Source organism: Lutjanus erythropterus, chromosome 18, assembly GCF_056507025.1.
Source record: "Lutjanus erythropterus isolate fLutEry1 chromosome 18, fLutEry1.hap2, whole genome shotgun sequence".
NCBI lineage: Eukaryota > Metazoa > Chordata > Actinopteri > Lutjaniformes > Lutjanidae > Lutjanus > Lutjanus erythropterus.
Window position 1 is genome coordinate 14692282 of NC_139334.1, and position 20548 is coordinate 14712829.

Consider the following 20548-nt stretch of genomic DNA (forward strand, 5'->3'; position numbering starts at 1 on the left):
TTAGCCATTTAAAAACTAGCCCACCTAAAAAGAGTGTGAGTTACATTTAGAGTATTTTCATTGCCATCAGACCTGTTATATAAGCCAAGTATCGCTCGCACCAAACCAACGAGACTCTACTGGCGAAATCATTCATTTTACCTCACAGAGCACAGGAGTTGCTGGTCTACCACTGCCTCGACCTCTTAGTTTGTTTGTGTTATTGTGTGACTTTTGGTGCACACGCTATAGCACAAATTAACAGATCGAAGCAGTGGTAGACCAGCCGTTCTGGTGTTCTGTGAGGTAAAATTACTGTTTTTGCAAAAGGAGTCTGGTGAGCACACAAGAGAGTGATATTTGGCTCATAAAAAAGTATTCTAAATATAGCATGTTTATTATTATTGCCACTCAATATAATGACAAAGGTCACCTGCACACTAAGACAACTCCAGTGAGAGTGTGTGTTGTTGGAACAGTGGGCTTTTGTTTTCAGAATAACAGAACGTTGGACAAATGTACTCCTAGTCCAATGGGACATTTTCGGACTATTGGGGTTTTGGGAATAATGAGCAGAACAAACAAACAACAATAGGCAAACAATAGGCAGTCCCCACAGGACAACAGGCAGTCCCCACAGCCACAGGGAAGGAGGGGGGAAGTGTACACTGAATGTGTATAGGGCAGAATTTTATCCCCTGGAGGAAAACGTGACAGGAAATGGGCTAAGTGGTGATGATGACTGGCCCTGTGTTACTGCGGTAAGACTCGTTTTGGCTTGAGTGGAAGTGGCCGGCTCCATTTAGAGACTGAATGGTCAGATGGGAAACTCACTGCAGGCAGTTATGAGTCCTATCAGCACTTTTGAGAGCTGGAGCCGGTCCACAATTTGAGGAGGAAAAAGCAAGCGTGGAATTGATTTATTAAGCCCGGGCGATGATGCTGCAGTGATACCATTGTGTCAGTCACTGAGGTTCTGTTGCATAAGATATATCATTCTCTCTCTAAATATTCACGGCATGCAGCTACGGTATCACAGATGGCCTCATTTTAACAATTAAAGGAAGATTACCCAGCGGTATAGATTGCAAACATCATAATTCACATGCTACTCTGATAGATGAGGAGAAAAAGAGGACTTTATTACGTGAGTGTGTAAAATGAGACTTGATTTACAGCCTCCTGGAGGTATAAGCTGTCTGATTTGTGTTTGCTTACATCAGAAATAGGAAGTAACTAAATACAAATACTTTTTTTTGCTCTGAGTCTACGGTACATGTGTGAGGATCATGGGACTCCCTGTAAGGTCTCCCAGAGGGCCGGTAAAATCCTTCATGACCCCACACGAATATTGTTCCTGGCCTCTGAATGACTCCCCTCTGGCCGACATCTGTGCAGAACCAGTTGTAGACAAACAATAAAAGGTCAACCTTAATAATTCAGAGTTTTCAGTTATCTGTACTTTACTTGAGAATCTATTTTTCTGTCAGTGTCTTATTTTTATTCCCTTCATTTATACATGAATATCTTTCAGAAGAGGCTCATTACTTTAGTTTTGATGCGTTTGAGGGGAATTATTGATTATTTTTATTTTGCATCATTGTGCTGCCCTCCCACATCAACACTGATTTCAACAACAATAAGACGAAAAGACAAATGATGTAAAAGATGTTACAAGACAAAAACTATGCGAAATACATAACAAGACGAAAACGTTGGAAAAGACATCACAAGACAACAAAAACATAAAATAAGTAACAAGACAATGACATAAACAAAAAGACATAAGAGGAAAAAAGATATAATGAGATTGAAAAAAAGACATAGCAAGCGATGAGAAAAAAAGATGTAACAAAACAAAAAGGCTGTAAAAGATGTAACAAAAAATTGACTTGAAGACATAACAAGATGAAAAAGATGTCAAACTATAACAAGACAAAAAAAATATGTAGCAAGACAAACAAGATGTAATGAGACAAAAACTGCAAAAGACACAGCAAGACAAAAAACATAAAAGATGTAACATCATAACAACACAAAAGATGTAACAAGACAAGTCATAAAAGATATAGCAAGACAAAAAAGCCATGACGAGACAAAAAGTTGTAACAAGATCAAAAATATTGAAAAATAAAAACACTGTATAAGACATTTCACGACAAAAAAGATGAAACAGACAGAAAGTGAGACTCGACTTTTGGAGAAAAGCTGAGCTTCAGTTAGATTTGCAGACAAACAGCTGGTAAATGTCCTTCAGTGAGCTACTTTTTTACATTAATACTTAGATTACAGAGCCTGTACTTTTACTTTTTCACTTTTACTTGAGTCAATAAGTTGAATCAGTACTTCTGCTTTTACCAGAGGCTATTTTAGTCAAGTATCTGTACTTCTACTTAGTAAAGAATGTGTAAGCCACCTCTGTGTGTGTGACGTTTGTGTGTGGAAAGAGACAGAGACAGAGGGTGACGGCGAGAGGAGGCGACCGGCCTAATCTTCAGTGGGCAGACGAGTGCTAATAGCACACATCAGTGCCGGTGTGGGTGATGGCTCATGGAGTGTGAGGAGGGGAGGTTATTAAGCACGCACGGGGTTGATGTTAGGAACAAGCATCGCTGAGATTCATCACCCTGTCAGCGATATCCGAAAAATCACGGCTGTGGATAATCCTGGAGAAACATTATATGGTTATGTATGTAATATAAATGTTAGATATGTAGTGGTGCAGTCGCAGCTGCTGCTTCACTTCAAGATCTGAGTGCAAGAGAGTGGAAGAGCCGATGATTTACTGCGTGAAGACTTCCCACCTCACTGCCCACAAAGACTCACTTCCATCTAAGATGGCAGAAAGTTAACCCACTTTATCACACAGCTGCATTCGCTGAAAGTTTCCTCAACATAAAAGATTATGTTATCACAGTGAGTGTCTGTGCAGTAAAGTGCTTTTAGACCCCCAGAGGAGCACTAAACAGGAGGAAGCAGAGGCCGAGGGGATTCAGTGTTCCTCAAAAGGCTGGAGAAACCCAATATCACTGTGTGTGTGTGTGTGTGTGTGTGTGTGTGTGTGTGTGTGTGTGTGTGGTGTGTGTGAAGAGTGTGTTTATGCTTCAGCTTCACAAGTACAACACCATCTGTCTAACTGTGTCAATTCGTGTGTCAGACTGCACCAGATGCAACCTTTAGCAGTTTGGTGGACTGTTCTGCACCAAACACTGTGAGCGATCACATGTCGAGGCTACCTGATCGTGACACAGACCAAACTGCATTCAGCACTGTAGAGATTCCTGTCTGAGTTTACTTTAAAGACTGTAAAGATGATCCAGTTTGATCTATGAAATCCCACCCTCTCCTGGAAATAAAGAAATAAGGACCATTAAAGCACATAATCAAACACCCTGCATAGAACAAGAGCAAAATGAAAGAAAAAAAAACTCATATATCAGTTAGTAAAATTTGGATAAAAGAAATAAGTTCACAAAAAGCATGTAAAATTTAAGTAAAGGAGGTAACCACATATACTGTATATGACATATGCTTTCATACACTGTCTGATGATCTCATGTAAGACTGAATGTCAATAAAAGAACATTTAACAAAGCATGTAAAGCAGCCGACAGTGCAAAGTATAAGTGCATGTAAAATTACTGAAATAATGATACCAAAGCACAATTAGAATATGTAAGGCAATAAATCTGTCAATAAAACACATAAGATAAAATAACACGATAGTTAAAATGCTGAAAAAAAAGTAAAAGACACAGCAGTCAGCATTGGGAAGTGGAGATGGTTCCATTTCAGTAGACAAAGGCCTCAGTTATTAAGGTTGACCTTTAACTGTTTGTCTACAACTGGTTCTGCACAGATGTCGGCCAGAGGGGAGTCATTCAGAGGCCAGGAACAATATTCGTGTGGGGCCATGAAGGATTTTACTGGCCCTCTGGGAGACTTTACAGGGAGTCCCATGATCCTCAAACATGTACTGTAGATCTGGATGGCAAGAGACTGCTATTAGCAGATCAATGACAAGGTGATTTGTTTTTTTTTGTTTTTATTTTATTTCCTTTTGACAGGTACAGTCATACTGTACAGTTGCATGCCAAAACAGACAACAAGGTCATGAATGTCTTTGGGAGGCAGTCCAGTGAGTTTCGACAACCCCTCAATGTTCATACATACTTCCAATAAGTAGGGCTGAATAATGATTTTCATCCATGATAGGATGAAATACACATAAACACATAACATATTTGTTCATACTTATCTTAGGAGAAAAAAAGTGAAAAAACAAAACAAAATAAATTATAATAATAATGATAAAACAAAATGGAAAAAAGATGCTTTTAAGGGCAGTTTTGGGCAGTCCCAAAAGATGTGTGTGTGTGTGTGTGTGTGTGTGTGTGTGTGTGTGTGTGTGTGTGTGTGTGTGTGTGAATACTGATCTGCAGCCTCTCACTGAACACTGGTATGCAGGATGTTTACTTGAGAGCAGCTCAGTGTTTCTGCAAAGGCTAATGAGATTTATTAATGAATTAAAGCTCAAACCTTTGTGCAGCGATGCACACTATTTTTGATCACGCTCGGGTGTTTCTATTATTGAGCTTTTTTTCAGTTTCATCACTCATTGCATGCAAGTTTTATTGATGTTGATTTTTCTCCCTGATCGCTAAGATCTGTCTATTTTTGTTTCTCGCTCTGTCTGTCACACTGTCTGTAATTTTATACACACACCAAACACCCTCTGCAGCACTTTTTTTTTATGAGACACCTCTGCAGATCGTCACTCACGGGCCCCAAGAGTCCTCACTCTGAAACTGAAATCAAACAAACAGGTAAAAACCTGACAAAAAACAAAATGCCAACAAAAGTTTTCTAATTCTAAAGTTATAAATGTGTTTAAGTTACTTTCTTAGCTTGTTTGTTTGATTTTTGCTTTTGTTTTTTTTAGTTTTTCTCTGCAGACTATCTCCAGGCTGTCACAAATTTAAGGTCTTCAAAAGACAATTTCACTTATTTTTTCAAATAAATACTGTTGATTTCTTCAGTGACATAAAGTACTCATTGTTTACTAAGTTTCTTACCATTCTGTATGGTGCTTCATTCACTGTGGTGGTATTGATGAGGATATTTCAACCATCATGGAATTAGTTGCCTAATATCAGGTTATATATTCTTTTCAAATATTTTGTTTATTCACTGTTTAAACTAAGTGCCTGACCCAGAACTACTTCTGTCTTATCATTGTGACCCATGCTACTTATATTATCTGTACTTATAACTGACACCTCAGTCAAAGCCTGCAGAGAATTAGTGTTATGTTTGTATAAAGATATGAATTTTGTTACAATTGCTCACTATGGATGCAGGATACAGATTTTTGCAGACATGACAATATTTTCAGATGTGTTTTGATCAATTATCAACACACTTAGTGGCAGAGAACACCAAGTATACTGGAATTACATACAACAAGCGTGGCCATGTGCAGCGGTCCAGTCTGAGCGTTGTGTTGTCACACTGTCAGTTCAGCAAAGATGCCCATCTCAGGATGACGCCTGTCTTTCATTTCAAAGTCTTTACTGGCTGATATGGATGATGTGGAGGCAGATATTGTTGTGCATTCTTATTAGGCACTACTTTTTTTGTATTTTTTTTCTTTTCCTGTCTGTATAACCTTGTACTCGAATTGTTTGCATTTCTTTTTCCTTTTTTGTATATAATGAGGAAATCTTACAAATTATTTGAGAGCCATAGTGCCTCTCTGAGTGACCTTTGATTAACTTGGAGTTTTAGTCCTCGTCTCTCCACTAAGGGGTGCTGCTGCGTGAGGGGGACTGCATTTAAAACAACAGACAGCTCAGTCTGGACCCTTTTGATCCAGATAAATTATAGATTATGTCGATTAAAAAGGAGACTCTCTACTGCTGGAGGTGTGAATGGACAATATTTTGTATTTGACCTATTATTATGATTTAGTGGAAAATGTTTGATATGGATGCATATTCCAGGAAAAATACAAATGAAACGTGAAAAATGTGATGATACTCAAATAAAGCACTCAAATTAAAACTGAGATGACTGGTTAGTTCACTTTTCAACATCATTCAATATGTACTGATACTAAATTAAGGAATGAAAAAGAAGAGTTATTTAAAATGTATGACAATACATTTATGACAACAATAATAGGAAATTTTCAATTGTCTCACCAGTTTAAAATATATGCCATTTAAAATTGAATAACATTAAGAATGAAGTTTGTTTGTCTGGATGTTACCTTCACACAACATTGTGCCTTTGTGGAAACAGCCTACAGGAATGTATTCATTAATGAGTGTAAGAATGTTTCTTTCAGCAAACTTTATATCAATAATCTATCAAATCAAGCATCTTCTTAAAACAAGAAAGTGAGTCACACTTCAGAGTTTGGTCATTTGTGTTTTATAGTGCCTCATTTTGTGAACTGCCTACTGTTGAAATGAGACACGCCTGCTCTCAGACATGTTAGAACATGTGTCATGAAATACATATAATAAGAGAGAAATCAGTTTTCCAAACTGGATGAAATATAATTTCTCTCAACTATGTTACCACTTAACTTCCTTGAACTAAGAAAAGAGGAGCTAGCAGGCATGTTTTAGGTACCCTGTACTGAAAAGATTATCACACCAAAAAGCTCCAGTTATTTCTGTTTTACTTGTTCTTCTTAGATGTATATAATATCTTAAAAAATTTTAAATATATAAATAATTTGTAATTCAATAACTAAATACCCTAAAACACAAGACATCATGCACATATCAGAAGTCAGTGGCAGACAAAAGAAAGGTAACAAAGAAAGAGGAGAGAAGAAGACAAAGAAAAAAGTGAGCTATGATCACACAGAGACTGCTGGCTCGTGCACGATGCATCAAATGTCCCAAAAAGACTTTCTTATTTAATTTCATTGATTTTAATATCAAAATTATAGGTGTCCCATTTTGCCACCTCTGAAAAAAGTGGTCTTGTGTTTCAGATTGAGTCAGAAAATCTGTGTTTGATTATTCTTTTTTTTTTTTTTCCTCTGTGTATTGTAGTACGATATGGAAGCTATGGAAGCCTTTCACCAATGAAAGAAAAAAAATCCCCATGTTAAGTAATTATGAGATAAAATGTGAGAAATATGAAATATGAGATTAATTATGAGATAAAAACTCGTAATTCTAAGATTAAAAAAATAAAATTATGAAATGAACCATAATTATGAGATAAAGGGTCAAATAGTCTGATGTGGGATGAAAAATTTGATTTTTTTCCTCATAATTTCGACCTTTGTTTATCTATGTTTTTCTGTCACTGGTGAAAATAGGCTTTTATACAAGAAGGTTCATGTTTAACTGTATCAAGTTTGGAGCTACAACATTGGGATGATTCGGTAAATTTTCCCAGAATGCACAATTTAATAAACTCATTTTGACATTACTCACCCCTATCAAACATGCTGTGGCCTCAGTTACTTGCTCTGTGCTTTGACTCATCCTGCAGGAGAAGCCCCCGCCTTCTTCATGTACCGTACATTCTTGGTTACTGGTGCGTTTTTACGCACAGCAACACGATGAGCGTGTGGACGTGTCGGTGCGCTCTCTTGACCTCGCTGTGCCTCTGTCTGCTTTTACTAAACTGTCCGGGCGCAGTGTCGTCGACTTTCGAGGTGACACTGCTTCACACCAACGACAACCATGCGCGCATCGAGGAGACCAGCGAGGACTCGGGGAAGTGTTCACCCAAGGGTCCCTGCTTCGCTGGGGTCGCCAGGAGGTTCACCAAAGTGACGGAGATCCGCAGAAGGGAGAAGAACGTGTTGTTTCTGGATGCTGGAGACCAGTTTCAGGGAACTGTCTGGTTCAACTACTACAAAGGCGCAGAAGCAGCGCACTTCATGAACAAACTTGGTTATGATGTTATGGTAAATATTCTTTAAATTGTGGTTTTTGCTTTAAATGCGCAACCATGCAGCTGGATGTGGTTATAGAGATTAAATATATAGTAAAAATCTATATTCTTCTATATTTAAGGCTTTTGGAAACCATGAGTTTGACAATGGAGTGGATGGTCTCATCCGGCCCTTCCTCCAGAAAGTAAATTGCTCTGTGGTGAGTGCCAACATAAAACCTGACCAGACTCTGGCAGCAAATCTAAGTGGCTACTACCAACCCTACACCATCTTAAATGTGGGCTCAGAGAAGGTGGCTGTGGTGGGTTACACCACTGCAGAGACCCCCTTCTTATCCATGCCAGGTAAAAGTCTTACTTTTGTTTGATTAATAAAGTTCTTAATGTTCTTGTTGGCATAGCAGTTGATGTGTACATGAGTTAAAGCTTTGTTAGTCCAGTACAGATCAATCATCACTTAATGAAATGTGCCTAAATGGATGCAAATTAGACTACAGACCCCCATCAACATTTTGTCCCAGAGTCCCGCAACTCATGAGATTTTTTGCTTTAAATGTTTTATTACAGAAGGTGCATTAAATCCATGATGAAAATAGTCATACTGTATCTTCTTTCATTGTATTACTTACAAGTTAATTATTTTGTTATCTTGAGATAACAAATCTCATTTTTTGTGATGAGAGGTTAACTATTTCATTATCTCGGGAGGACAAATCAAATTTTCTCACGATAACAGGTTAATTATTTAGTTATCTCAATAACAAATTTTGTTTACTGGCAATAACAGGTTCATTATTTCTTTATCTCAAGATAACAAATCTTGTTTTATCGTGACAACAGATTGAAATGTTTTGCTATCTCGAGATGTTTTAAGTCAACATTATGGCTTTAAACTTAATTAAGTTTGCTCAGCAGCTTATAACAGTTCTGGTGAAAAGTGAACTTAACAGTCATTTCATAGTTGAGTATCATCTGTATTTTTTTTAAAAAAACTGCTGATACCTTGAGATGGGATATGTTGCAAAGAGTCACTGTAAAACAGGTTAATCATTTATTTATCCTTAGATAACAAATCTTTTTTTTTTTTTTTTTTGCACTAACAGGTTAATTATTTCTTTTGGTTGAGATAACACATCCTGTTTTGTCATTACAACAGGTTTAATTATTTCATTATCTTGTATCTTTGTTTTCTTGTGATAACAGGTTAATTTATTTTGTCGTCTCACGATAACTAAATAATTAAACCTGATCTTGCAAAGTATTTGCAAAGCCATTCTCAGCTTCTATTCATAGGGATAGAAAAGTGGCAATATTCCCGTTTTGCTGGGGATCCCCTGGAAATCAACTACAGACTACAGGGAGGTAGAGAGAGCGTCTGTAACCATAACTCTATAAAAACATACTAAAAGCACAATTACACTTAACCGATAGTAAAAAGGCCAAGAGATACAATATTATATAGCTATTATTAACATGATATTAATATTTCCTGCTTTTGCATCATCTGATTGTTATGTGATGTTTGAAGTTTTACTCACCGGTGTTGGACCACTGATTGCTACAAGTTTGTCACCATGTAAAATAATCCAAGTTTTTCCCTTTTTGTGAGGCCAACACCTAAAGTTTGAGGATGAGGTGGAGGCACTTCAGGTTCAGGTTGATAAACTGAAAACTTTGGGCTATAATAAGATCATCGCCCTGGGCCACTCCGGCTTTGAAGTGGATCAAGACATTGCCAAGCGTGTCAGAGGGGTTGACGTTGTTATCGGAGGACACACCAACACATTCCTCTACACTGGTATTTTTATCCTTCTTTATTCCATTATGAAGGTCTGTTTTAGTGACTGAGGTTTACAGAACATCAACTGTCTTGTATCTCTTTTTTTATCTTATTTTTGTTATTATTATTATTTTTTTTTAATCAAATTCAGCAATAAAAGTCTCTTTTTTTAGCATTCACACTACACTCAGATATAAGAAATGTCTACACTGCAAGAGCAAAGACATGGTTTTACTTTCACTGTAACAGGAAGTGAGCAATTGAGCTCTAAAAACATCAAAACTGTCTTTCTCTGTAGGAAAACCCCCATCAACTGAAGTGCCAGCAGGGCTGTATCCATTTATGGTAAAGTCTAATGACGGGAGAGATGTGCCGGTGGTCCAGGCCTTCGCCTTTGGTAAATACCTCGGATACTTGAAAGTGACCTTCGATGAGGCTGGGAATGTGATAAAAGCTGTTGGAAACCCCATCCTAATGGACAGCAGCATACCTCAAGGTAATGAGGCAATGACAGCCTGATTGTCAGTGATAACACTTCACTAGGACTGTGCCAGACTAAGATTTTTTTTAGGTGAATGAGATTTGGCCGACCTATACTAATATTTGACAATTCCTCCCTTTTTTTACTGTACAGTGTGCCACACTAAATACCTATACAAGCCTACATGATTGTTTTACCAGTGAGACATGTTTCATTGCCTTTCTTCATCATCTGTGATGTCAAATTATCAGAGCTTCTCTCCTGTCCAGCATCATCTGCACTGCACGCACTGTGCTCCTTTACGTCGTGAATTAAGGATTAATTTTGACCAAACTAGAGTTGGTGATTGTTGGAACAGTGCAGAATTGAGTTTTATTTAGTTTATGTGGCGTTTGAATGAAGCTGACTATGATGCAAAAGGATTCTGGCGAGTTTGGCGTGAGCAATAAAACAGCCATTTCTGGTTAAACAGAACAAATCTTACTCTTTGAAATAGATCTCTCGCTGTCGTGATCCTGTCCATAATGTTGTCAGATGCTAACAGTAACAATCTGAGTCCATCAGTTGCAAAAACAGGCACAAACAACAAGTAAACAAGCAAGCATCTCCTGCTCTGTGCACATGAATGGATGAGGAGGATTGTAGTGCATCAGGCTGCTCTGATTTTCTCTCTTCTCCTCTTTCACTACAGTTAGTTTTGTGGTGATTGAGAAGCTTTTGAAGTTTAGAGGGTGTCATGCTGTCACACTGCTCTGTGTACAACGACGCATGAGCTGAAGCTTGTTTACTGACCTCTCTTTCACCCCCTCTCATCAGTAAACCGACAGCGCATATAGTCCCGGGGATGTTTTTTTAAGAAGTGCACCAGCCAATATAAAAATAATATAAATAAAATATATTGATGAATACCTTTAATTCCTCATTGAAACATTATCCCTGAGCATTTGTTAATCTTAATGTTAATCGTAATGCACACTGATTGACAAAGGATAAAAAAAATTGCTCTACTGGAAGAATCTTAATCGGTTCGTTGGGTTGGTTTAGGCATGGGGAGTGATTGGTTAGGGTTAGGGTAAGAATATCAGGGTAAGCCAATCAGAGGCAGATTAGGGCGGGTCGTGACAAACAGGGATCTCCGTGCGTTGTCCAGCAAAACGCAGCTTAATCAGGAGCTTTGCAGTTTGAGGACATCAAACTTCAAGGGAACAGAAGAGCATTGGAGCGAACTGATTAATTCACAGTCTTTAATGGTGAAAACAGACTAATGTTTCAGCACCACTTTGTCTTCATCAGACTTCATCAGAGGACTCTGATCAGTCAAAGGCTGTGAATTAATCACTGTGTGCACAAAAGAAGTCTTGGGTGGAAAATGGGAGCAAAAACAAAAGTGTTGCTTTTATATTTTTGATAGACCCATTTTGCCTTGGATCTTTTGGGGGGAGAAGTGGTTCGCATCATCTGAAAGCTGGAAACTTGAGATTAATTTCAGATGTAGCTCGACTTTTTCTAGCTATTAATCTGTAATAAACAGTGTTTTTGTCAAATGCGTATTCAAAATTCTGAAGTCTTGAGTTTATAAGAACAAGGACAAGTATATGATGGCTATTCCTATGCTATAACATGTATTTAAGTTGTAACTCCAGCTAACTAGCAAGCTAAACCACATCAAACATTAGCTAGTTAGTTAATATAATTGCTAATTTTAGCAGAATGCTACCTAAGTAGTTAAATAACCTACATCAGTCTTTAGTCAGCTAGTTAGCTGGCATTTTATTGACATGAGCAAATTTAAGATGTGACTTATATCAGTATTACGAGTTCCTCAGCAATATCTTTTATATGTTTGCCTTTTCAACAAAGACAGTCTGGCACATATAAAAGCAGTTCATCATCTGAATGCCCCAGGTCTCGTTTATGAGGCTGTGATTATCCCTGAGGTCACTATAGGTCATTTTATACAGTGAGGTCAAGTTAAAAAAAAATGGACCACAGTCTGCTGAATTTTTATTTATGGATACTGTGTGCAAGAAAATGCTTTAGTTTTGCTCCAAACTGCATGAGATTAGCATAAAGTTGGCATGTCTGTATAGGAGAGACTCTCAGATTGTACCAGTGGATGCCTTAGGTTCTTCTAGTTTCATATGATATAATCTCATGTACTATCTTAACTCTTGCCTTAAAGCAGAGCCTGCTAAAGCTTGTGAAAGACAGTAGTGTCAGTGGCGGATGTAGGCGTCCATGTGGAGTTGAAGAGGTTAATTCGTGCTTTGTTTGCTCAAATTATAGCAGCACTATAAAAACACAACATAATCTATTTTCCTTTCTCAAGGGTGTATTCAAAAATAAACTTGTCTCATGCTTTCATAAATCCTTTCTTTACACAAGCTTTACTTACTTTCCCAGACCCGGATATCCTCGCTGACATCAGTGAGTGGAAGAAAGGCTTGGCTAAATACTCCTCACAGTATGTTGGACAAACCTTGGTCTACCTCAATGGGACATTTGAAGAGTGTCGATTTCGAGAGTGTAACCTTGGAAACCTGATCTGTGATGCCATGGTAACTGTTGGAATCAACATTTAGTTAATTTACTAATTCAGTTAAAGTATAGTCGGTCGTACCCTCGCTTTGTTGCTCAGTTTATTAGCTACTTAGACAAAAAGAAACCTTTTGTGACACGTGAACCCCAACATCACACTGGCCTCATGTCCTGCCTGTGCTTGTTCAGTATTATATGGGAATTTGTGGAATTTAAATGGCTGCAGGAGTTTGGACTGAGTTGACGTAAATACCCCTTGGAACAGTAGAGTTTGAATGTTGTATAACATGTTTTTTTCCCTTTTGTCAGATTTATCACAATATAAGGTATTCAAGTGATCAGCAGTGGAATCATGTGGGCATTTGTATGCTGAATAGTGGAGCCATACGGGGACCTATAGACGAGCACTACAAAAATGGTACTTCAGTGTTTTGTCGACCGAATTACTGAGTGCTTCATGACAAATACCACTTTGCACTGGCTGCAGGTGTAGTTTTTCTTATAACGTAACGGAATTTGCCCTGTTTAGGTTCCATAACTATGGAGGATATCCTTACTGTCTTACCATTTGGAGGAACCTTTGACTTGGTCCAGATAAAAGGGTCAACTGTGAAAAAGGCATTTGAACACTCCATTCACAGATATGGACAGATGTCTGGGGAATTTCTTCAGGTCTCAGGTTTGTACTCTGGCCCCTGTGCTCCTCAAACAACGCTGCTTCATCCTGGGTCTCCTAATATTAACTGTTACCTGATCTGGTCAGGTTTAGGATTAAACAAGTAATTCAATATTTTGGTGAATATGCTTCTTCTCAAAAGTTGGATTACAAGATCAGTACCACAGTCAGTTACCTTAACATAGCATAAAAACTAGAAAGGGGAAAGAAAAAGATTAGCTCCGATCTCGGAACTCATCAGCTATCGTCTAATGACGATTTAGCTTCTTGGGGCAACAGCCAATGTTTTGGGGGTTTTGTAAAGTACTATTTACAGTGCAGTTAGCAACTTGCAACACAAGAAAGAAGATAGTGGCTAATCTCAGTAAAGAGATATCAAATATAGCTACTTGATGGGTTCCAAGATTGCATTTTGAACAATGTCTCTATTGTTGTCGATGCGGATATCTGTGATGGGTCAATGCTAGTTGGGCTACAAAGGGAAACCAACATGCTGCTAAAAACAAAATCTTATGCCTTGCATACAGATTCTGCATATTTATATGCACATCAGTTATTAAAAGTTTTTTGCAGGTTTGTATCAATTATTTGTTATGAGTTAACGTTACTTATTACTTTCATTCTATACAGATCCAATAAATGTGCCTTAAACCAACACCAAAGCCTCCACACCCACATGCCATATGTTTTGTACTTAACATGTATAGAAATGCAAAAAAAACCACATTAAATAAGCAACCTGTCAGCAGTGAGGAGGCACTGAACATCAACAGCTAACGGAAACCTCAGTGACTGCTCTCCAGAGAAGTGCCATTCTCAACTGAAGGGTCACTGGCCAAATACAGTACAGGCAAAGCTACTGGTTACTAGCTGATAGCTAAGAGGAACGTGTAAATGTAAGCATGTAAATAATGAATTGTTTGAGTTACTGTTATCAGCGCATTAAATCTATTTTCGAGGAAGCTAACTGCCTCCTGCCCTCCATCGCTTCTGTGCCAAGCTTCGTTTTGTTTCTGATGTCCCTGGGGAATTTACACTTACTAACATAACATTTCCTAATTTTCTCTCATACATTTCCAGGCATTCATGTAGAGTATGACCTCTCCAAACCAGCGAACCACCGTGTAGCGTCGTTATCCATGCGCTGCACTGAGTGCCGTGTGCCCAAGTATGAACCGTTAGACCCGGAGAAGACGTACACTGTGGTCATGCCGTCATACGTTGTTGGCGGAGGTGATGGCTTCACAATGATTAAGGACGAGTTACTGAAGCATAACACAGGTGGGCAGCAGAGGCAGTTCAATATCTGTGTGTGAAATATAGTCAATATGGTAAATTTGTTTAGTTTGATGAATTAAGACTGACAGAAAGAAGAACTGCCTTAATTTGCTAAGTCTCATTGCTTAATACTCAAAAGAAAAATGTCTACATGCTAAGCAAAGAGACGCCAATTACTGACTAATGTACCTGGTGAGAAATATTACAGCTGGCAGACTGTTCAAAAACCTCACTCCAGGTCTCTTAATGTCTCATAGTCTTTCCTCCTCTGTGTTTCCTTCCTCTTGGATCAGACTCTAAGAAAGCCCTCCATGTTAATGTTTATTTAATGATAAGGAGCTGGATAGTGTTTTTCATTGATTGCATTTATTTAGTCAGTCATACAGGGTGGTGCTTACCGGCAAGCTTTAAACGTTTCTGATAGAATATTTGGAACATAAAGTCAAATTGCACGTGTTATAGATGATGTTACAGGCAGCAAATGTGCACACAGTCTGTATTCCAGTAGAGTTACAGATACTGACACTGTGTAAAAATAGACTTTGGTAAGAGTAGAGGTCCTGATTCAACTCATTTATGTAAGTAAAAGTGAAAAAGTACAGGATCTGTAATAAACTCCAAGTATAAAAGTACAAAATCGCTCTCTCAAGGACATTTCTACCAGATGTGTCTGTGCAAATTTAACCTCACCTTTTCACCACAGTAGAGTCTCATCTTGTTACAGCTTTTTTTTGTCATGTTAGGGCTTTTACGTATTTCTTGTTTTGTTACATCTCTTTTGTCCTCTTATGTTTTTTTTTTTTTTTTACATTTTTTTGGTCTTTTTACATCCTTTTCCATCATTTTTTTTGTCTTGTTACGTCTTTAACATCTTTTCTAACTTCTTACATCTTTTATGTTATTTTTGTCATGTTATGTCTTATTGTCATGTTACATTTTGACATCTTTTATTGCCTTTGACACTGCTTTTGTTTTATTATGTCTTTTTTTTTTGTCTTGTCACGACTTCTACCTCATTTTGTGTCTGTCTTGTTACATCTTTTACTTCATTTTTGTTTTGTTACATCTTCACATCTTTTATGTCTATTTTTGTCTTGTTACATCTGTATGTCTTTTTTTTTTTGTCATGTTGTTGAAATCACTCTTGATGTTAGGAAGGCGGCACAATGATAAAACTAATCGATAATTCCATCCAAATGCATTAAAGGTGATGTAACAAGCCTATTTTGAAAATGTAAGTAGTAGAAATTCCAGATATTAAAAATGTAGGGAGTAAAAATTTAAAGTTATCAGAAAAAAAAAAACCTCAAGAAAGGTACAGACTGCCAGAAAGCTTTTGTTGATTAACATTGCAATTTGGTTTAGGCACAAAAACTACTTGGTTAGGTTCAGGAAAAGATCTTTGAGTTTTGAGCTAAAATACGTAGGTTACATTACAAGAGTCACAGACATAAGTGATGCAAACCATGCTATTAAACGAAAAACTTTAGGTAACACTGGTTTTTGGTTTCCCAAGGGACAAAAAACCTGGCTTCCTCTATATGTAGACTTTCTCACTCTTTATACTACATCACGTTGTGCAGATGGGCTTACATTGAAGTTGAGAGCCTGTTGCGTTCCAGACGCAAAATGGTACATGATGCCAAGAGACGTGACAAAACCTCTGATCTGGCGAGCTGAGAATAAGAACAGGCTGGGTTTTCTGGCACAGATTTTTTAAACTTGACAGCTCATACGTCATATTCAAATGTTTATATTATATACAGTGGAAAACTTAATCAAAAATTAATCAGCATGGACATGAAAGAAAGGAAGTAGCACGGCACAAAAAGTTCGTGAAAGGCAGGATGTTGCCTTGGGAGGAGCGCCAAACTTGAAACATGTTGCACCTAAGCAAGTCTCTTGGTCGGTCTTTTGGAGCAACATTGTGCCCCAGATGGAGGAGTCCCAAAGCAAACATTATTAGATTGTTAGCGTTGTTATTGTAGCATGTTATCATACTGATGTTAGCATTAGTACAAAGGCCGCTAGCATGTCTGTGTATTACAGGGTGACAGAAGAGTTGTTATTCACTTGTGCCCCGTCCAACTCCCACAAAAACACCGAACATCCCATTCCAGTCCCGGAGGAATGACACATCATGCACTGGTGGCCACCCACCAGGGCCAACAGGAGAGGATAAAAAACAACTACCATTATGTCCAAAATAAAGAACATGGCATGTGTTTATATTAGAAGTGCATATTCATATATATAGAAACAGACCTATTGTTATTATGATTCCTGTCACACCCAAACCCTTCAACTTTTTTTCCTGTCCTGTTCCAGTCACATGATGAAAAGTGAAATTGACTCTCATCCCACTGGAATCCTAGAGGCATACATGCCAACACCGAAGGAGACTCCTGTTTTTCATTACCATCTCCCTGTTTCCTCTCGGAATTATAATTTTCCTGTATTTCTACCGATTTATGACAAATCTGTGTATAAGTCCTACCACTCTAAAAGTCTACTGTTTCCACCCAAACAACAATATAGTTACATCAAACCAGACTTCCTGTTGAGAAGAAGTCATGTCTCTTAATGAAAGTTTAAAAGGAAAGGGGTGTACATTTTGTAAAATCTGCCACGCCTTTTTTTCTTTTTAGGGGCAGGGCAAATAAAATAAATAAATAAATGAAAGAAAACTATTGCATATTAGCTTATGCTAAAAATTTACACAAGATCACACCAGATGTTCAAATTATTCTGTATTGCTTCCTGATAATTAAAGGTAAAATTAAAAGTGGCAGTGTTCTTTTTATTTTGGTATTTTTTATTCTTTAAAATATGTCAGCATCTACTGTAGACTCTTAGTCTTTTTATGTATCTTTTCTTTCTATGCAATAACTGATGATAATAATAATTAAATACACTCAAAAGTCTTTTACTGTAATTCACTCACTTGAAATGAATGCAGGGCCATTATGATCGCAGCTGTTCTATAAGCAAGACACTGCACATATCCTAGGAAAGAGTCCCTGTCGACTCATTTCAGAGGGTCACCTAAATACTCTATACTGTTAATATACTTTGTGGACTCTTGGTGAACTTTAAAACTTCAAATCACTCTGGTGAGGATGATTTATCTAAGCAGATGCATGGTTTTAATACGACTCTGCAGCTGTCTCCAGTGCTCACAGTGACTGAGAGCATGAGCGGCAAGGAAAGTGAAAAACACTAACCAAGCTCTGATTTTCCCACGTCTTGCAGGTGATATGGACATTTCTGTTTTTTCCAAATATATCTCGGACATGAAGCGTGTGTACCCCTCAGTGGAAGGCCGGATCACGTTCAGGAACTCCGCCGTTGTTACAGCCCGCAGCCTTGGCTTGTTACTGCTGGGTTTATGTCTGTCCCTGACTCTCTGATGACCTTGGTACACTCCGGGAAAACTGAAGGGCAAGTTTGGCAGCTTGTCGGCTCCTCTGGGACTTCGTTAACCGCCTTTCCATCTCACTACCTTTGAGGATAACTAGAAGACAACAGGACCACAGGTTCAGCCTCGGGACAGATTCAGCACCCTGACAGTGACTTAATTTATCCCAAAAATCTGTTGATTATAAAAACTGGGGACAATTTAAGTTTTGGGTCGTATTACAGAAGGTCCTATCTTAACCATTTGGTAACCATGGAAATTACAGTTAGAACCTGATTTAGGAAAAAAACATCTATGGATTTCTATACAGACGTTAGTGGCCGTTGTTGTTTTGGCTCCATTTTTTTGTATCTTTCAATGTATGTTTAAAAGCAATGGTTCTGAAGTTGTTTAGCTCAGTGAGATGAGAAAAGAGGCATCAGTTACGTATTTAGGATTTCTTAACCTGAGACAAGATAAGACAAAGTAAGATATGATAGGTTTCCTAAAGTTTATTAGGAGTTGCTTCTGTAATACCAAATTAAGAAATCTCTGTAATACCCCTGTATAATATTTACCCATAACAAATACATATGAAAATATTGAATATGTACTGGCTATTACCGACTTAAAATGCAAACTTAGGCACTGATAAAGCGCCATGTAATGAAAGTCTGAAACCCAGGCAATGCTTCATTATATGAGTAGAAAGAGACTAAAGTCTGGAAGGCAAAGTCCACATCTGACTCCTCAGTGAGATAATGAACAGAGGGGAAGCTGTCTAGAAGCTATATTTCTGCCTTCCCTCACTGAATAGCAATGAACAGGAAGAATCCATAGCTTCCATGTTGTTGTGCACCTGAATGTGCCTATACATTTTGTAGACTGTCTTCCACATTAAACTTAAGTACATTTCCTTTGATATGCATTTAGAGAAAGACCAAAGAACAAACATATTTTTTTTATAAAGCTATTTGTTCATATTCATCAAGTACATTAAGTTACAGACATAAATTGCTACAGCAACTGAGCCTCTCTCCCTGGTTTAGTTGGCATATTGATCTACAGAGAAAAAACACGCAGAGCTGACAGAATGAAATATTTGTGTTCATAATCTGTTGCAAAATCTCACTGCTGTTCATCTGTTTTTGTCATCACACCTGTATAAAGTACTTGTACGAGCTTGTTAGAATAAATTGAAAATGGAAATGAAATTGGATGGATTTCTCAGGTGTTCTTTTTACATATTGAAAAATAAATAGCATCGTGACAACAATTCATCACAATCAGTGACATTGTGACAGATCTTTCTTTTGCATAAAAGCAATAGTCCTACAGCTAATGATTATTAATAATTAATACTAATTAATACAGTAAATTAACAATTTATTAAGAGAATTCAGAAGTGTTTTTGAACCGCATTCTGCAGTAACTCCTAAATGTCAAGCTTTTGCCATCCATGGCAGACAAAGTGTCATAGGTCATTTACTTATTCAACTAATTACTGATCTCAGCTGTTTTTCATTTTAAATGAAAAGTAATCCCTTTACCATAAAATTCATACTGCTTGCTAGCAAACATGTTGCAACACTCCAAACTGCTGCAACTAAAAAAACAAGGAAGGGACATCACATCACTATAGAACATTCAGTGCTCTGCTTGGCACCAGATGTTTGTGTCAGCTCTATTGAAGCCTATGGGAGATGAATGAAGAAGCAGAGTAAAACCCAACATATCTATATTGAATGACCTTTCATAAAAAATGCCTCTAAGAAATGAAAGAAACACTTCCAAGAATAGCATACAGACTGATTTTGTCCAAATATGTGCATTTGTTTATTTACTGTTGGTCTCCAAATAGTATGATCGACACCAACATCTGGAGCGTAGAATGTTCTATCTAAGAGATAATGCACAATGAGTCATTAAGTCATTATTGTGAAATAAACCCTGACACCAAGCGGAGGGGTCTTGAATCACCCTGCAGGGGTTTATTTCACAATAATGACCTGCTCAATGCTCATTATCTCACTTATTATATGGTTCCTTACCTAAATAAATCAATAAATTGACACACAATATTGATTTTAAAAAGGATTTTTGTTGATTAAAAAATAATCCTATTGCTCCTCCAGTCTATGATCAAAACTGTCCATAGCAGACACAGAAAGAAATAGCAGACCTTAGAATGCTGTAACCAATCAGAATCCAGTATTTAACAAAGCCGTGTAATAAAGTGATGTAATGGCCCTTCCTTCTTTTTAAGTTTCCTTGAACGGCTGGGCTTTTTTGGTAAAAACACTGTTTTTTACTGAATAATAAAAATACTGATAAAAACTGACCGCTCTAAATCATAAAAGCAGTTTAATTTGGACGTCTGCATTCTTGCAAATATCAAACATGTCTGAGATGACATTCTTTAACAAACTAAACAACACAAACTCAAAGCTTGTTGGCTAAATCACTGAAACATTAGCAGAAACTGACACCGGC

The 20548-nt window shown here is 37.6% G+C and overlaps 1 protein-coding gene across 1 annotated transcript; it reads left to right on the forward strand.

Annotated features, from left to right (window-relative positions):
- Positions 1-7533: 7533 nt before the first annotated feature.
- LOC146310801 (snake venom 5'-nucleotidase-like) lies at positions 7534-18302 on the forward strand. The gene is made up of 9 exons (XM_084742903.1): positions 7534-7918; positions 8028-8250; positions 9515-9703; positions 9984-10181; positions 12570-12724; positions 13014-13122; positions 13234-13383; positions 14461-14661; positions 17911-18302. Exons 1-9 carry the CDS (start codon positions 7568-7570, stop codon positions 18066-18068), a joined length of 1734 nt encoding a protein of 577 aa, XP_084599029.1. The 5' UTR covers positions 7534-7567; the 3' UTR covers positions 18069-18302.
- The last annotated feature ends 2246 nt before the right edge of the window (positions 18303-20548 follow it).

Excerpts from the sequence above, each read along its gene's own strand:
- LOC146310801 (XM_084742903.1), top strand. The coding sequence starts at position 7,568 with ATGAGCGTGTGGACGTGTCGGTGCGCTCTCTTGACCTCGCTGTGCCTC. Across the intron at positions 12,725-13,013 it reads ACCTGATCTGTGATGCCATG|ATTTATCACAATATAAGGTA; the intron begins GTAACTGTTGGA and ends CCCTTTTGTCAG. Across the intron at positions 13,384-14,460 it reads GGAATTTCTTCAGGTCTCAG|GCATTCATGTAGAGTATGAC; the intron begins GTTTGTACTCTG and ends ATACATTTCCAG.